This window comes from Lygodium microphyllum, chromosome 9, assembly GCF_053477565.2.
Source record: "Lygodium microphyllum isolate KBCC chromosome 9, Lygodium_microphyllum_v1.1.10, whole genome shotgun sequence".
NCBI lineage: Eukaryota > Viridiplantae > Streptophyta > Polypodiopsida > Schizaeales > Lygodiaceae > Lygodium > Lygodium microphyllum.
In genome coordinates this window covers 161,521,200-161,540,415 of record NC_141143.1, presented here as the reverse complement: position 1 = coordinate 161,540,415, position 19,216 = coordinate 161,521,200, and the positions used below count along the sequence as shown (strand labels likewise).

At 38.7% G+C, this 19,216-nt stretch overlaps 1 protein-coding gene across 2 annotated transcripts; it reads right to left on the bottom strand.

The window, feature by feature from the left end:
• Positions 1-370: 370 nt before the first annotated feature.
• GFA2 (gametophytic factor 2) lies at positions 371-4,236 on the bottom strand. 2 transcript variants are annotated; one of them, XM_087685479.1, is made up of 18 exons: positions 3,884-4,236; positions 3,729-3,786; positions 3,445-3,528; positions 3,245-3,336; positions 3,072-3,155; positions 2,945-2,983; positions 2,629-2,751; positions 2,451-2,513; positions 2,277-2,364; positions 2,082-2,146; positions 1,915-1,989; positions 1,760-1,832; positions 1,577-1,668; positions 1,399-1,470; positions 1,255-1,311; positions 1,091-1,139; positions 929-995; positions 371-844 (listed from the first exon to the last, which is right to left on the bottom strand). In XM_087685479.1, exons 1-18 carry the CDS (start codon positions 3,938-3,940, stop codon positions 745-747), a joined length of 1,338 nt encoding a protein of 445 aa, XP_087541605.1. In that variant the 5' UTR covers positions 3,941-4,236; the 3' UTR covers positions 371-744. The 2 variants fall into 2 exon arrangements, with proteins under 2 accessions (XP_087541605.1, XP_087541606.1); XM_087685480.1 differs by lacking the exon at positions 3,884-4,236 and having other exon boundaries at positions 3,431-3,528; positions 3,729-3,759.
• Between the last annotated feature and the right edge of the window lie 14,980 nt (positions 4,237-19,216).

The window sequence follows — 19,216 nt, the reverse complement described above, 5'->3', positions numbered from 1 at the left end:
AGAAAACTTGTAAACAGTTCGATTTCAATGTACAAATTGCGAAATACTTTCTTGCATCAAGACAGGTCCTATGTATTAGAACGATTTGAGTATTAAAGTGGAAATGTAATGATAAAGTTTGGTTCGTTAACCTAGATTATTAAAGCAGCAATGTCACAAAAACACAAGTACCTGATGTAGGGCTAATACAGAGAGCCTAAGCTGGTTGTGGACAACTTAAGTCTATTGCTAACTGTGACAATTAGAAAAGCAATGCAATGATTAATCTCTTTCGAATGCAACTTAACAAATTCTTGGTGTCCAAACGGTTCCTACATGCTGTGAAACTTGAAAGACCTCGTTCAACATCAAAGTGACAACAAATGTATGGAAAGTTCAAACTGTCAAATTGACATAGTTCATCAAAACAATTGTGTTTGCTAAGATACATAATAAGCATGTGACAAGGTCCTTTCTATTTGACACAAGTTCCAAAGGCCATTTGGCAATTCTTTGGGCAACAAAGCAAGCTTACAAATCTTCTGTCCGGCATATTATACCCAACTCACATCTCAACCTATGATCTAAGGAATGTCCACTGAAGCTATATGTCATTTGCCCATCTGGAGACCAATTCCCAGCTATACAAAAATTTCCCTAGGTGAAGGGGAGAGGTGGAAGATATATATTGTAAGGAGAACTTCTGCAGGCCCTCTCCTCTCAAATATATAGTTAGATGATTCATCAAAAATAAAAGCCATCCACTTATAATCTCCCTCCTGCAGCTGCTGCATTTTCTTCGCTCTCTTTATTCTCCTCCTTAGAATACTCCTCAATCAAACTGCGTTGCCGCTGAGTCAACGACCTGGACAAAAACACCGTGTATGAAATCAGGTCAACTACGGCACTATGCAACACAAGGGTTGTGGTTGAGATAGCAGATACTCACGTTGGGATGGAAACAAGAAGATGTACATATTGATCCCCTTGTCCATACGAGTTTACCACTTTAACACCTGCAATCAAAAATCAGAACAATCCCTCAATAACTTAACAAAGAGCTGCACAAAAAGAGTTGAAAAAGGGCAGGCATCCTTTCCAATAATTATACCTTTGCCCCTTAAAACCTCCTTATGTCCAGGTTGTGTTCCTGGGCGCACCTGCAACAGAATAGATGAAACTTCAGAATGCCTGCTTAAACATTCTGCATAATGGCAAACCAACAAACTACCAAAACACCATACATCTACAAAGATCCGCCAAATGCAGCCTTACCTTGAGTATGACATCACCAGTCAAAGTTGGTACTTGTACTTTGCCTCCAAGTATGGCCTGCATTAGTTATCATTTGAGTTGCTTGAATAAATTCTAGTTTGAGTTGAATGTCAGAAACAAGTCTTGGTGTTCCTTGACAGTTACCGTAGAAAAACTGATTGGTGCATCAACATGTAAATTTATGCCTTCTCTCCTGAATACTGGATCAGGTAAAACCTGGAATACATGCATTGAACTATCCTTGCTTACTTCTTGGTCGCACTAGTAGAAGAGAATTGTAAACAAGACCTGTTAAAGATGTCTAAATTTAGCTGCCATGAACCTGTATGTTGACTAGAACATCACCCGCACGACCAGACTGAGCAGAAAAGCCCCCTCCACCAGGCACTCTCACAGCATTCCCAGAATCAACACCTGCCATACAATTTCCAAAATAATGACCTCCTAAAAGGCAAGAAGAACAAAGTAAACTATCAACAATTTTCAAGAAAATGAAATGCTTAACCTGCAGGGATATCTACTGCCACAGACTTTTTCACTTTCACAGTGCTTTTTCCACTGCACTTTTCACATTTTTCCTGCATCACCCCAGCTCTCTCATATAAAAATGGGATATTACATGTTAACAGCAAAAGGACAGGTTCATTTCTCAAGTGATACCTTGATAATTTCCCCTGAACCACCACAGGCCATGCATGTTGTTTGGAACAAAAACCCAGGCTGCTGTCTAATACTCTGAGAAATCCACCAAAGAACCATTTAGTTTCTCGGGCCTTAAAATATCTGGCAATTCTGTGTCAAAAACTGTAGAATGTTTGATTCTTTACCATGCCAGATCCATTGCAGGCCTTACACACTTGCGGTTTGGAACCTGGAGGCACTCCCTTGCCATCTGTACAAACAGTATCAGAAGAGTGTTGCAACTCCTACATTTTTAACAACCAGAAACCCACTCTAAAGCCAAGGATATTGAGCATTTCTCATAAAGTGTACATGATGGTTGGGGTATCCTAAATACATACTGCAGGCATCACATATTGTCGATGCAAGAAATGAAACTGTCTTGGAGCACCCACTAACTGCTTCTCTGAAGCTAATGTCCAGATTGACCTACATAGAAAGAATCATTGTCTCTGAAACAACCAAATGTTACCATCCAAAACTCAGCTCCAAGCCAACAAAAAATTTCAATTTACCTTCAAAGTTTCTGCCCCACCCATTCCTCCCATTCCACCAGCTCCTTTCATCATCCGGAGAAACTGGTCATATAGCAAGAGTTATTACCAGTCTCTCTTAGTGTGCTTGAGAACTTTCAATCACACCATCAAAATCTGAATGGTGCCCCTGCATAATTTGATGTTCCCTTTGTCTTACCTCATCCATTCCACCAAAGCCACCGAACCCACCAAACCCACCAAACCCACCAAAACCTCCAAAACCTCCAAAACCACCAGGCCCACCACCACTGCCCATTTGCTCAAATGCTTCTGGACCAACCTGAAGGCCATTTGCAGCAATAGATAGGATAAGTTTATCATAGTGGTATCTGAGCAGAAAAGAAGTTCATTAAAGGGGTAGATTCCAAAGCATTTAAATACAGCACAATCAAATACAAATATCAAAATGAAGAAAACCATTAGTTCTCGCTTTGAAGTATTCATATGTCAGAGAGAACTGAGCTGCAACGTACCTTATCGTATGTTGCCCGCTTCTCACTGTCTTTCAAAACCTGAAAGGTCGTTCACAATGTTATGGGAGGGGAATGATCACAATAAAGAAAAAGCAAGCAAATAATGAGCTACACTAATGGCTCTCACCTCATAAGCTTTCTGAATCTCCTGGAACTTCTTATCTGCCTCTGGGTCATCCTTATTCACATCTGGATGGTGTTTTTTGGCTAGCTGCATTAAAGGAAAAGAAAGATACCAATTCAGGGCCAAAACCTCTCACCTTCATCATATTGACATGCTGAAAAGGCACTAGCAGATACCGAATAGTATGCACGTTTGATTTCACTTTGAGAAGCATCTTTGCTCACACCAAGCAGCTCATAGTAATCTCTTTGAGCCATAGCTTGCAGTCCTGTGAAAAGATGGCCATCAAATTTCGTTGCAAGATGGCTAGGCCGGAACAAACCACATGAGGATTGAATGAAAGGATTGATTGTTCCACTCACATGTTAATGAATACCTGTGGCATGAAAGTATCTCTTAACATATCCGGGACCCAGGCCACGACTACTGACGTCTTTGGCCTTGGTGGAGCCATCAAATCCTGACGACGCACGCTTACACCGTCAGTTGAAACAACTAGAAAGCTAACCCAAGATCTTACCATGTACTTCTAATAGATTCAATGCACGAATATGAACATTTCACTGATAAATGCATCCAAATTGAACCGGAAGGACAATCCTGGAGCTCTTTTCAAAAGTAAAGTCTAGCTCAAGGCAGCAAAGTAGTAAAGGCATATACCTGATGGCCCCAGAGAGTGAAAGGAAGAGCTGCGGTTACTCAGAAGATGTCTGCAATCCTGCAAAATGTGAAAAATGGAAAGATGTGCACGTAAGCAGGGCAGAAGAGGCTATTGAAAAAACGACAAATCCACGAGGTAGGGTAGGAAGCCGGACATGTGCCGAAGTGAGGGCAGCTCGAGCCTGCTGCCTCAATGTCGACAGCCGCCTCATTTCGCTCCTTCGATGAGCTAAATGAGATGATGTACAGAAGATGCTCGTTCTCCTTCTTCTTCTACTTCTTCTTCTTCGTTGCAGTTATTGACAGTTGACAGGGAGTACTGGATCCTTCTTTCTGGCTCGGCACGGCAGGCGAGAACGCTCTCTCTCGCCTAGGCCCTGCCCTGCCCTGCCTCTGAACCCTAAACCCTATTATGCGCGCGCGCACGCACAAATTCCCCTCGACGCAAGCTTTCACATGCGTAGCTCGCAGACAATCCTTTGATGGAAGAGGTCGCGTTAAATATATATAATTGCAATTGCAATGTGCTCTCGTTATTTATTTGGTTGCGAGATGCTTCTCTTTCCATGACTAATATCAAGACATGACGTTTTGCTCTCTTTTTTAGAGTGTGACCATTATGCTTTCATTGAAATCTGGATTTTTAACATTTTATTGTATTCCAAATGAAGGAGAAAAAATATTAATTGAAAACGTCGATAAGCTACACATGTAAAAACTATGATGTACTCCATTGGGAAGGCTAGTCTATATGGACCGCTCAATATCACTCCTTAAAACATGTCAAAAGCCCTTAGAAGACGCTCCTTAGGGTTGCATACACAGCCTTGAACAAAACATATTTAGACCTTAAATTCCTCGTGCAAGTGAGAATGTCCCCCAACACTTTTAACATACGAATCAACTACCATTCCTCCCGGGTCACTTCTGTACCTTATGGAAGTCCTTACCACCACAATCAATGCTCATTCAAGGATTGACTGACTTTATAGTGCAAGAAGTTGGCCAATAGTTCTTCAACCTATCCATAGTGGCAGACAGCAAATTAGCTTTCTAATGAGATAGCCTATACTGACCTTTCAAATCCTCCAATAACTTGAAGTTGAGTGTTACGTGATCCCACAAATCCTCCCATTTACACATTCCATTAGTTGCAAGCTTGGTTGATAGTTGCTAATCTAAAGCAGCCGTTTAGCCCTTTCCATTGGAAGGCTAATGATTATCAGTTTCCAACTATTAACAAAGCACATAGACTAGCTCTAAACCTCTGATTCTCATCTTCCCTCGAGTAAAGATATTATCCACCTATTGAAGCTATAGGATACCATTAGGAGCAAACTTTGCTACCTCAATTGAGTGCCATCAAACCACCGCCCATTAGTCCCAAGTTCTAAAGCTAGTAAAGGCTAAGTCACTGTTCTTTCTTCCATGGTTCAAGCCTTAGCCCTCCATTTTGAGGGGATGTCACCTTTTCCCAAAGGAACCAAAGACCAAGTATTTTCTCCTCCCTCCTTTAACACAAAACTTCCACATGCTTTTTTCAAGCTTCTCCTAAGTACTCTTGGCAATGGAAAAATGGTGGATGGGAACATTATCAATGAGGAGAGAAAGACCTTAGGGAGCATTAATTTACCAGCTAAACCAACTTTGAGGGTATCCCATTATTCAATTTCACTTCCATCTTCTCCTTGAACTTGTTGAACATCTCTTTCATGGTGAATCCCACAACTTGGGGGAAGCCTATGTATCTAAAAGCTTGATGTGGACTATATGTTTTAAAGCTAGCTAAGGGATCCAATAATCCAAACCTAGGTACACTAACTTAAATTGTGGACATTAATGCCAAAGCCTAAAGCTCTCACAGAATCCTCATACGTCTCCAATGGCAACCTTAGTGATTTAGCATTGAGGTTGATGACATTTGAGTTGTCATCTACATTTAGTTGAGAAACAAAGAGATGAATCATATGCAATCTTAGTGCCTTGATTTGTCATATGCTCACCTTTGCTTCCATTTCTAAAGTAGGGGCTCAATAACTAATGATAATAGTAGAAGCACAGTTGGACATCCTTATTGAATAGACCTCCTAACGCAAAAATTACTAGTGTGGTAGCCATTCAGAGTCACACTAGCGAATGGGTTTGTGAACATGGATAAGATCATGTTGTAGAATGATGCACCAAATCCTAGAGCCACCTTGACCTTGTTGATAAATGGCCAAACAATAGATCACATACATTGTCAAGATTTGCATTAATGAGTAGCAACCCCTTATCCCCCTTAGCTACCATTAATCTTAATCCACTATTATGGCTAAGTTTATTGTTGCATCTTGGATCTTGCTTCCATCTACAAAGTCATAATAACAATGAGGGAAAATTTTTATATAGGATATATTGTTGTTCTTGTGGCCATGGTATCTGTTTACCGTTGCCACTTCAATGCCAAGAGGAGAATAGAGAAGAGAAGAAGCAAAAGAAGTACGAGTAGCTTCTCTTCTAAAATCCTTCACTCACATTCACTCACTACCTCGCTGTTTCTCACTCTCACCCTTTCTCATATACATAGGATTTCCTTTCATTTGGGCAATCTCAATCCCTTGGTCCTTCTCTTATCCACATGTAATGATTGGTCTCTAGACCTTTGAGGTTTACTTGCAAGATAATGCAAAAGTTTTTCTATTTAGCCTACAGGACATTTTGCTCCTGCATGGGTGTGCTAAACATGTTAGTTTTACTTGTAGGTTTTTACAATTTGCATGGAAGTGAGCCCATCACTTGGATTTTACAGTGACTATTCTCTGCATGCTATGGGTACTTTACAAGACTCTAAAATATGTTGGACCTATCTTGAATGTGCAAAAATGAGTAGAGGTACAAATTTAAGAAATGTCAAGGCCTTAAATATCTCTAAAAAGTATTCCATCATTTTCTTAAGCATTGTCTTGATCTCTCCTTGTATTTCTAGTAGTTCATCGTCACTTACTATTTTTGTAAATTATTACTTATAGTAGTTGTTATTTTTGAAAGGCTATAAAAATTATGCTTTCACTAACTCCGAATGACCTTGGCAACTTCCTTCACACTTTGAACTCCTTCAATTGCTATTTTTACTAGCTTTACTATCTTTAAAAATTCTTGAAATAGATTAACATTTGGCCCCTCCTACATATGTGCTAGTAGGTTAGCACTCTCTATCAAAGGTAGCATACTTGGTCTTGCACTCTAGGCGTGGAATGCTAGGACTTGAGTTGCCAGCTTGTTGGAGTAATGAGTGTTTCCAATGGGTAATGGCCCTTGTCTTAGTAGTGAAGAGGAATGCAATTGACCTTGTTATTGGATGGAAGCTAAAGGGCCCATGTACTGACAAGGCATTTGGAGATTTTTTACAGTTGATAATACATGCGACTTGGCGGTCCTCCTTGATGGTGGGTTGTTGAAGAGCATGGTTTGCAAGGTTTGGAAGGACAAATGCTCGATATAGAAGTTGATGTGATGTGGTGTGCTCCTCCATGAACTTCTATATCTACAATTAAAAACCTCACATGCATTCACTTTTTGGGAGTAATCCTACTCTTCTTTTTGTATATAGGACATTCGTTGGATTTGAACTCTATGGAAGCCTAGAGTATGGACCCATAGTTGAGGCCCAATTTGTATACAAGTTATAATGCAAATATTATAGCAGTGCATGTGCTCATGTAAGTAGTACTTAGAAGAATGTTTCCATTTGTGGGTCTTCTTGTTGGTGGTTATTGTTGTTCTCTTCCTCTATGAATGGTAAGTCTAGAGTAGCCAATATCTATATCCAAACCTTTTCATCTTCTAAATACCATGGATGTTCTCCTTCCAGGAGATTGCTTGGTTTGCACATAGTTGGGTCCTTGAAGCATCTTTGTTATAGCATTTAGGTTGACAAGCGAGCTCTTCCAAGTTGTCGATCTGACATGTAAGTCCTCCATCCTACTACCAAAAAAGACTAGATTTGACATGTAGGTCCTGCATCCTACTACCAAAAAATACTAGATTTGACATGTAGGTCCTCCATCCTACTATCAAAAAAATACTAGTCCATCCTACTAGATTTGACATGTAGGTCCTCCATCCTACTACCAAAAAAGACTAGTCCATTGCCTCAATCTTCAATCAATCATACCTTGGGCATTTATGGTCTTCTAAGCAAAAGGTCGTAGTCATTGCCTTTCATGAGCACAAGAGTTATTGAGAATCTTACCTCGGTAATCTTGACTAGCCAATTCTTAAATCTCCCAAGGCTTTAACTTTTGTGCCGCTAGCTATGTAAGATTAAAATGTGCAACTTTTATTGTGGATTTTCCTAATATTCAAATACTATGAGATTAAGAGTGATAACACCCACTCTTGTGCCAATGATCCCTCTTCTTGTAGTATCACCTAAAGTAAGTGGTAGCCTACTACTTTCCAAAAGGTTGTGACTCTTAAGCTATGAGGATGTGGCTAGGTGCTAAGTTTGGCATAATTGGGATGCTAGGCTAGTAAGCTTTTTCTTGCTCCTTGGTTGTTTCTTATTGTTATTTGTCCATCCAAGCCTTACAAGCTCTCCACAAAAAGGGGTTTTGTTTGAGCAACAATCCCATAGAAATGGTAATATTACTAAGGAAAAATATGCCATCATACTTAGATCTACATGTTTAGACTCTTGCACTCTTACTCTCCATGGTCTATAACCCTATCCTTGAGAGGACATTTGTTGAATTTCCTCTACTTCAATTACCCATGGGTCAAAGTCAAGTCCCCTAAAAGTTGTTGAATCTATATGGGATTGGCATGGTATTGTGCTCAAAAATCATTAAGAGATCCGATCTACTTGCATTATGTGGTCTTGAAACTCCTATTGAGCATCCTTTACCTAGCCTTCACTTTGTCAATCAACCTTAATTGTTCCTTGGGTTTAGGACACTCGTCTACCTTTTCATTTTAGGTTTATTGGTTTTAGCGGCTAAGATTGGCACCTCTACATATATGATTTGCCTTCTTAAAGGCACAATGGGTAAGCTTTCACTTTTGAGATTGACTCTATATGGGAAGGTAATCCCTCTTGCCCTACCACTTTCTCTAGAATGTAGATCCATTGCTTATAGTAGAGAGCCCATATCAACCCATCCAGAACCCCATGATAGTTAATTCCAATCATACCCTATCCACCTATGATGTACCAACAAAATATGTTGAAGAACCACGAGATGATAAAAGTTACATGAAACCCATAGGCCACTTATGATGACAAGGGCAAACTAATCCTAATGGAATATCGACCAATTTCAATTATGGTATTGGGAAGAGGTTGCAAACAAGACACAAAGTATAGAGGGAACAAATGCCATCCTAGTATTGTGGACGACCATGCCACTTGGAAATGCAATATACCTAAAAGCATGACTCAAATAGAGATAACAAGGCAAAGCATGCATGCCCTAAATGCAACATTCCTCATCCTTTTGTAGATTTTCCCAAGCATAATGCATCAAATAGCAAGGCCATCATACCTTTTGTCCCCTCAAGTCAACACTACGTGAACAAAGCTCCTATTTCAATTCCAATTTATGTCATGAAAAGAGCTTAAAGAAAGTAGAGAGAGATATATATTTGCTTAATAATGATCGTTGGGGTCAGAATTAGGATATGAGAATCTTCTTGGTGCACAAGAAGTGGCTACATCATGACCATACCATATGTAATGGGAACAATTTCTAGGCATAGATTCAATACAAATTTTTGTATTAATCTTTCCACCTCTTATAGGAGGTTGGCTTCTTTCTCCTCATATTTCACATTATACACTATGATTATTCTAGATGTTTGAGCTCTTCTTTTGCATATTTCTTTGAGGAGTACAACTTCTTATCATGAATTCAATTTGATGAAGATTATCGAGACAACATTTTGATTGGGTCTCTCAATTGCAAGTATTCTCTTGTAAAGGCTTTGCACATTAGGGACATAGTCATGAATAGCTTCACTCTCTTTTTGTCTCACATTCACGAGTTTGACAATGAGATTATTTGCATACACTTTGGAGAACCATTTGATGAACAAATCTTTGAGCGAAATAAAGTCACCCCATTCTAAGTTGGTGAACCAAGTTCTTCTATTTTCTATTTGGCATAGCCCAAAAGGTTGTGCCTTCTTATCCCAATATTTGAGACATTTGGTGTCACAAACTTGTTCAAATTGATCTAGAAAACTATAAGGATTGTCACCTACCCTACTCCAATTGCTTGGCCACTACCAAAATTTTGGTTTACTCTTGCATGCATATGCCTATGCCTAGGCTAGTTAAGTACATTTGTTGCTAGGAATGTATAACTTTGTGTTACTTCAACTATCTCTAAGAGTGTCCAAACTAGGAGATCACTAGTCGTATTAGTGGATTTGTGAGTTATTCCAACCATAACAATCATGTTCGTGACATTTTCTACCTCCTTCTCTAGCTTATTATTGGCCATTTTCTATTGATGTTCCACTTATGATGCTTTGAAGGAGTTATTTGCTCACTCTAGTAGCATCATTGGTCTCAAGTACTATACCAAGTGTCATTCTTCCTACATGTACAATATTGGTAGCATCAAACCACTCATCAAATTTCTTTTCAAGATCCTCAAATAGTTAATTTCTATGTTCTACCAAACTGCTAGATTCTTCTTAGTCAACAAGATTTTCAATTAAATCTTTCAAGGATGGGATAGGGGTTGCTTCAAGAAAGCAATCCCCTTGGGAAGAAATCACTATGGTTATGTCTTTAATGATTAAAGGTTAACTTAGGGTGAAACTATATATGCATTTTTTAGCCCTTATTAGCTCAATGGACTTTGTGCTTCGCTTGCAAGATTTGATCTCTCATGTTGTCCTAACTTGCTTCTAGGTTTCTCCATACTTCTTGAGAACAACTGGATGGGATTCTTATTTTGCCTTGGAAAGTTTCCAATCTTACGTTGCTCTAAGCCTCTAAGAATCAATTCTCAGTTTGTCCCTAAGTGTTCTTTTTTGTTACAATGGTCTCTACATCAGTTGTTTGTCAAGAATCCTCTTTAGGGTTCCATTACTTGACTAAAGATTTTCTCACTACTTAGATTTTATTTTCTTTGAGGGTGTCATGCCTTAAGAGATCTAAAATGTGTTCTTGCAATGACAGGGTTTGCTTTGAATATCACTCTTGCTTTGGTGTTACTCTCCATGACTAGTTTGGTCAAGATTCCTCATAGTACTTACTTGAGATCATATTTTTTTAAAACTCTTAATAATGAAGAAATTTTATAATTCTACCCATGTAAGCTTGCTTATTGGTGTTTTCATGATTGTTTCAAGTACAATAATTAGCATACTTGGAGTTTGACGTGAAATTTATGGCCATGTGAAGCTATAGAAATGTATATTTTAGTTGTGGTCATAACAACCATAGCGACATTAGTTGTGGTAAGAGATGTTAGTCGTGGTCATGTCAAATTTTGATTACATATGGTCATGCTAAATCATGGGTAATCTAATCATGTCAAATTGGAATCAATCATGGTCATGCACACTCGTGGGCAATCATGGTCGTGATGGCTAAATTGTGGCCATGTTAGCTTGTGGTCAATTAGAGTCATGCCAACTTATGGTCAATTATGGTCATGATGATTTGTGTTAATCATGGTCATATGGACTTGTGGTTAATCATGATGGTGATGGCTTGTGATGATTGTAGTGATGGAGATCGTGGTGATGTAAGGGAGTAGGGTGATCATAGTGATATTGGAGGTCATGGTGGAATTGGACATCATGGTAGAGTTGGAGGCCATGGGATGATGGAGTGGAGACACCTAGAGATGTGGTAGTGGTGGAGTTGGAGTTGTAGAGAAGATGGAGACTTGATAGGCCCTCCTAAATACACCAAAGGAAGCTAAAAATCATGGATTAAATGTGTAAATTTTGTAAAAATAGTATAGCTTTCATCTCACACCTTAATTTCCTCTCTACAATAGACAAGATAGAAAATAAATTTGTGCTCTCCTCATCCTCACTATCTCCCTCTTCCACATATAGAGTAAGAAGAACAAAGAGAATGCGAGTTGTGCCCACAGAGAGAGAGAGAGAGAGAGAGAGAGAGAGAGAGAGAGAGAGAGAGAGAGAGAGAGAGAGAGAGAGAGAGAGAGAGAGAGAGAGAGAGAGAGAGAGAGAGAGAGAGAGAGAGAGAGAGAGAGAGAGAGAGAGAGAGAGAGAGAGAGAGAGAGAGAGAGAGAGTTAAGTGCAACCTAGGGAGTCAATGATGGTATATTGGTTGCATGCCAAGCACCTACTTATATAGCTTTGGACTTTCTTTTGCTTGTTAAGCACCTAAAGCAATAAAGTGTGCTAAAAAGTTGATCTACTCCTCACGAATGGAGATGGGGTGAGAAAATGGTGTAGATAGGGGAAAGGGTCTAAGATGGGTTTGGCTTGATGTAGGCTAGAAGAGGTGGTTTGTTGCTTCAAAATGTCAAAGAAGGTAGATTCTTTCAAAACATCTTATGTAAAGTCCAAGGAAGGGGGTAAATGAAGTTGTGGTTGCTTGTGAATGTATCAATAATGATACAAGTAGTAGGGCTAAATAGGGAGGTGGGGAGGATTTGCTACTTATTAGAGGAGAAAATTCATTTTCATTGCTAGATGTGAATGTTTGTTTGATGGTTGGACTTGAATTAGCAATATAGTATCGTGTCTAGTTCAATTAATTGTTGTGGGATTCAATAGGGCAAGTAGTGAATGGCAATGACTAAGTGCCTTCATGAGGTCTAATGGTTATGGAGTCTAAATGGATGCATACAACAACCCTAGAATAATTGGTCTAAAACTACACTACATCTAATAATGGATATGTATGATTGCTATCCTAAAACAATTGGGCTCAACCATTCCAATTCTAGCAATAGACATGTACAACATCCCTTTCAGAACAATTGGGCTACAACCTCTCTAAGTTTAATAATGGACTCTTATGAAAACTCTCATGCAACACATGTTACTACACGAAACATCTTTGCACTATGAACTTGCGCTTTTGAGTAGAATGCATATCAATTGGCATGCTCTTAGTAGTTCACATAGCTAGATTTGTGGTTGAGGGATAATTGCCTACATGTGAATTGGCCTGTTTGCATGCCAAATTGGACTTTTACTTATCACTTGGTATGTTCTCATTAGTTCATGTAACTAGATTTGTGCTTGAGGGATATTTGCCTATATTATCAAGTCTTTTTTAAAATTGTGATTTGGCATGTTTGCATGCCAAATTGGACATTTACTTTTTATTCCATGTTGACTCAAAAATTGATAGTGATATGCTAATGTACTTGATCTAGGTTGATGTTTAAGTTGGTGCTTTGGTGCATTTTTACCTCGTTTTCTACAAGGTTACAAGAGTAAAAAATGGTCAAAAGGTATTATGCCACTCGTTATGTCATAAAGATGCAAGCATCAAGGCTTAGGGGCCTTGAAGATATACATTAAATTAGGTCTATCAAATATACCTATAGTTGATGTCTTCAAGCATGGATGCATAGAGTGATTCTAGTAGCTTCTTTCCTAGCCGAATGCTTTGAAATAGATGAGACCACTACTCTATTATTCAATCAAGTGGGCCATTTCTAACCTAATTTGCTATAGGAGAAAAGAGGAACCAAATGCTCTTGTATTATGCCTCACAAATGCAAGCGCGCGTGCATGCACATGCACACACACACACACACACACACACACACACTCTCTCTCTCTCTCTCTCTCTATCTATCTCTCTCTAATTGCGCAAACGAGTGTGTTATGGTACGCCATTGTATTGTGTGCAAATTTTGAATTGAATATTACTCTATAATGAACATCCAATAAATCCAAGCATATCACAAGGATTGGAAGAGCTTATAAGGATCGATCCATGGTATTAACTTAAAGAATGTAGAAAATGTTAAATCGTCTCAATCTAAGCATTATAAAAATTTCCATCTTAAGAAAAAGTTTTTTGTGATTTGAACAAGCCAATACATACTTGAATGGAACACGTGGATGATGACGCTTGATGGAGAGAGAGTGTATGCAACCCAACCTAGCCTGGAGGATGTGGAATACAAGGTACAAGGGAGGATGGAGGTCATGAACTATAATGTTGATGTGGGGTATGAGCAACTGTGAGTGAATGGAGGAGAGTAACACAATGTTGAAAGGAACGAATGTGTGGGATCATTAATGAGTGGAGTCAATGTTGTATTTATAGGCATAGACTATCTTGAGTGGCACCCATCACTAAACTCTCTCGAGTGGCACCCCGACTCTCTCTTGAGGTGCTTAGGAAGCCTTTTTGGGGCTGTCAATGGAAACCAAAATAGGAGTGAAGGGGGGGAAAATGTATTGAATGACTTGGTTTCTCAACACTACACACAAGTTTTGAGGAAAAATGTATAAGTTATACACTAGTGTTTTGTGAAACTTGTTTATTTTGTGTAAATTGAAAATTCTACCCATGTTTCACCATAAACTAAGTATACCAGATGAAATAGATGTCCAAGACTCTAATTGTCATTATCTCAACTTGCTACAATGTGCCAAATAATCCCAATTTTGTCTCAACTGACACCCACTAAACTCTCTTGGGTGGCACCCCAACTCTCTCTCAAGGCCCCCAAAAAGCCTTTTCGAGGTTGTAAATGGAAACCAAAATAGGAGTGAAGGAGGGGAAGATGTACTAAATGACTTGGTTCTCAACATTACACACACGTTTTGAGGAAAAATGTATAAGTTATACACTAGTGTTTTGTAAAACTTGGTTATTTTGTGCAAACTAGAAATTCTACCCATGTATTAGCATAAACTAAGTATACCAAATGAAGTAGATGTCCAAGGCTCTAATAGTCATTATCTCAACTTGCAACAATGTGCCAAATAATCCCAAATTGTCTCGAGTGGCACCCACTAAACTCTCTTGGGTGGCACCCTGACTCTCTCTCAAGGCCCCTAGAAAGTCTTTTGGGGTTGTAAATGGAAATCAAAATAGGAACGAAGGAGGGGGGAATGTAATGAATGACTTGGTTTCTCAATACTACATGTAAGTTTTGAGGAAAAATGTATAAGTTATATACTAGTATTTTGTGAAACTTGTTTATTTTGTGTAAATTGAAAATTCTACCCATGTCTTAGCATAAACTAAGTATAGTAGATGAAGTAGATGTCCAAGACTCTAATAGTCATTATCTCAACTTGCAACAATGTGCCAAATATTCCCAATTTAAAAGTTTAGGCACTTCTAATGTTCTAACATGATAAGCATAATGTTTGGATATCAAAATTCACCCATAAAACAAAATGAGAAAAAGTTATTATATATGAAAAGGCCAAGATGGTTGGCTGAGGAGCTTTACATCGTTTTCAATCTAACGTGTCAATTTGGTTGTTGAACTTAGAGACTTCATCTTATGACAATGTGGTTGGTGTTAGGAGAAATACACCCCTAGATCATTTCTTTTAATGATAGCCCTTTACTTCACTTGTCTTGTTTAACATGCTCAAATTGGAACATTGTTGAATTAGCATGTATCTATAAGGTTTGAGTTTCATCACTTAGTTTCAAATAGGGGGAACACATTGCCAAATCTTAGTTTAACATGTATCATGTAAATGCTCTAGATTATGCATCACCTAGTTCTACATGATGGATAGAAGGCACTCTACTTGTTGGTCATTAAGTTATCCATATTTTTTAGTTTTGAGTTGAATTGGATCTTCAAATTGTAACTAATATATAGATAGGGTATTTTTCCTTCTTTTTCCCCTGGGGCTTGTGCATATCCTGCTGTTGTTTACTTTAGGATTATGTAGGCCCCCCTCCCCCCCAATAAGCTTTGATAATAGCAAAGTTGTGAGCTTCATGTTGCTCCTTCGTGACTTCTTCATTGCTACTTGTGTTCTCACTTTGCCCTCCTACCATCATTCTAACATTAGTATTAAAACCTTTGTTCCCCTCTGCTTTGAGAGCCTCTTCCTACATAAGTGCAAGTTATGTCAAATCATTGTGCCATTCAAGGTGGACTCAAATTTTATTAGGCATGTAGCTTATGACACACGTTAAAATTTTGCTGTTTGTTCTGAAAAAAACCAATGTTTTGGGCTTTATAAGACTATTTCAAGTATTTTTTGCATCCCAAAAATGATTAGAATAGTTGTTTGCTACTAGGTTAATCCCTATTACAGACTAAGCCTTAGATTTTGGACGAAGCAGAGCTAGAAAGAGATAATTAGAAAAAAACACTCCCAACCAACCAAAATAACGAGTGCTTGCAATATGTGGTTGTATGCATTTGCTTGCCCTCAAAAGCCCAATGTCTCAACCATGAACACACCCTTCTTATTTCAAAGGGTTTGACCATGAAGTCTATGGCTGCCTCTCACCTAGCCTACTCACACGCACAAGACCTTATAATGAATCTATCTAATGCACATGTAATAGAATGGCTCAAAGCACAATGTAGTGAACATACTTACCAACTTACCTTCTTGTAGTAAAGATGCCTTAATAAGCACACTCCATGACCCATGCATGGCTCCTTGGTTGCTCCATGTTCTCATGTTTTCCTTCGTACATGATGTAAGAAGAAGGTATGAAGGAGAAGTGTGGAAATAGAGCAAGGGAGATTCATACATGTCCCTCACTCTCGCTCAACTCTACCTCGCGCACACTCATGGACCTTGACTCTCACCATGAAAGGAAAGAATGGGAGATGAGGAAAGCAAAGAGCTTCTCTCTATTGAGCCTCCTTTGAATTTTAACTTTCGCATGTGTCCTTGAGTAAGTAAAGGAGGACTAAGTCCCCTTGTTCAAACAAATTTTTATGCATATATTTATTAAGCCAAGCTTTCTTACAACCTTTTTCTACAATTAGTCCCATGAGTGGCTAAAAGCTGAGTTTTTGTTAGTAGTTCTAGCTCAGAGAGGTGCTCAATCCAAGCCTTGTTTCCTTCCAACCATCATCATATTGTAATATACAAATTGGGGATCAAGAACTCTACGGGCATGACGACATTTGTGCCATAGGTTTAACCTAAAAAGGGTTTGTTTTGTGGGTGTTTATAAGCAATACAATATGCCTATAATGCTGCCATCAAATTCTTAACCATGATCCTAACACAAATTTGATCAATATGTTTATCAAGGTTATGTTCGTTGATTTGGCATGGCTATTTTCTTGTAGACAATAGGGTGTTGACTTTATGTTGATGATCAAGAATGTAGAGAGTAGGTGCTCTACTGCCTTATTTATGAAATGTGTCCCTTAATTACTCACAATCTATTGGGTGGTCCTAATGGCACGTGCCTCAACCCATTTTGCCATATAGTTTGTGGTGATTATGATGTATCCCATGAAGTCAATCCCCAATTTCTTGAAGGGTTGTTGGTGGGTGAGCACTAGGACAAGCTCCATTCTATCCTTCTTGATGGGCACCTTCATGCTCTAATGTTCATCACCATGTTTCACAAATCATCCTATGTCCTTGAATAGCGTTTATGCACCATGGCTAGGATTGGAAAATCTTTCATGCCATGGTTGTGGCATCAAAGTGGCCTCCTGTTATTCTCATATGTACTTCATGCACCATATTTTCAATTCCATGCTTGCATACACATCTTGTCAACATTTCATCTTGCCCTAGCTCATACAAATATCCTCTGGTCAATTGTTGATAAGGCCTTGTTTTTATGAGTAAGCATGCAAGAGATCCTTTTCTATAGGGTGTTCAAGTAGCCCATTTGTTAATATATCAACGATATCATCTACCCAATAGGGTGTTAGGCTAGCATTAAAAAAATGAGTCTTTCTTACTCTAAAACATATAATTAGGAATCTAGAAGATTATCATCGATTCTAGTTGTTTTCTCTCCATTTGCCATTGTTGACATGTGGTTTGCAATATAATTTTTCTTGTCTTTCCGCATAACAATGTTTAAGTTAAATTCTAGTAACAACAATAGCCATCTTGCAATGTGTCATGTGGCGTAGGCCTTATTCACCAAATAATTCCAGTCTTGATGGTCTACAAAGAAGGTGAAAGGGTGGAGATAATGGTGAAATTTCTTTGCCACATATATCATGCCAAGTCCCTCACATTCATGGTTGAGTAACTCATTTCAATTTCCAAAAGTTGTGGACTAGTGAAGCTTGTAGGAAAGTCCATGTAGTGTTCTCCTAGTTGCCAAAGCGCAACCCCAACAGTGATTTTGACGCATTAATGTGCACCTAGAACATCAATTTCTAATCTTTTTTTTGTAGGATAGGTGCACTAGTTATAGCCATTTTCAAATCTTCATAAGCCTATTGGCATTCCCATTCTCAACTTACCAAGAGCTATACAGTGGTTTGGCTATGGATGCGTAATTGAGTAAAAAGTGTATTCGAGAAAGCATTGAACTCCATTTATGTCAAAATTTTTAGATTCGTTTCCTTTGATGTTTTCACTTTCCCACTAGTGAAGCTTTCCCCAAAATCACTTTTTCTACTTCATGTCATTGATTTTCGTCAAGGATGAACCAATTAGGCATGATGGTTAAATAATGCTTGGTGCAACTTTGACAACTTCCATTCACTCTATTGAAGCAACTCTCCAAAGATCAATAGGTTGGCATTGGGGTTGTCCTTTAGACATTAGCACCATTGAGTGAGAATATTTCTCAACACCTAGTGGTTGACTGGGACATTGAAACCTAAAACATTTGGTTGGGATGGTCTTGGATTCATCATGAGGATAGGTTTTGTTAATTCAGAGGTGCTAGGCTTGATTACATGTGTAATGAATTTGTCTTCACCTGCTTGACCTTGTGTTTCACTTGCTTTTCTATACTTGTCTTCTCTCTATAAATGGTAGGTCACACGTGGCAAGGATATGCATCTAGTCTTGCTGATCATCCTACAAAGGGTAGGTCACACATGGCAAGGATATGCATCTAGTCTTGCTCGTCATCATCATTAAGACAATGAATATATTTGTTCATGACACTGTGTTGAGTGTGCAATTTGTATCACCTTTAAGCATAGTCAAATTGCTATCAAGGTCCTTAGGAGTGGTTTTCCAACTTTCCATTGCCACCCTTATTGCATCTCATGTGTTTCTCAATAAGACTAGTTTGTTACCCCAATCCTCAATGAATTTGGCGTTTCGCATCCAAGGGTGGCCTAGAAGCAAGTTGTAGTCTACTCCTTTCATAACCATAAAATTCACTATGAAACTAATTCCTATAATTTTAACCATCCAATCTTTCAATACGCCTAATGGTCAAACTTGATAGCCATCGGCCATTGTCAAGTTGAAGTGAACATTTTTTATGGGTGGGTTTCTATATGCTTCTAGCACTATTTGATTGATTATGTTAAAATTGGTGCTTATATCAATGATTCTCCTCCTCAACGAGCCTCCTAAAGCTTCCATAGAGAGAATTGCATGATGATTGGCTCCTT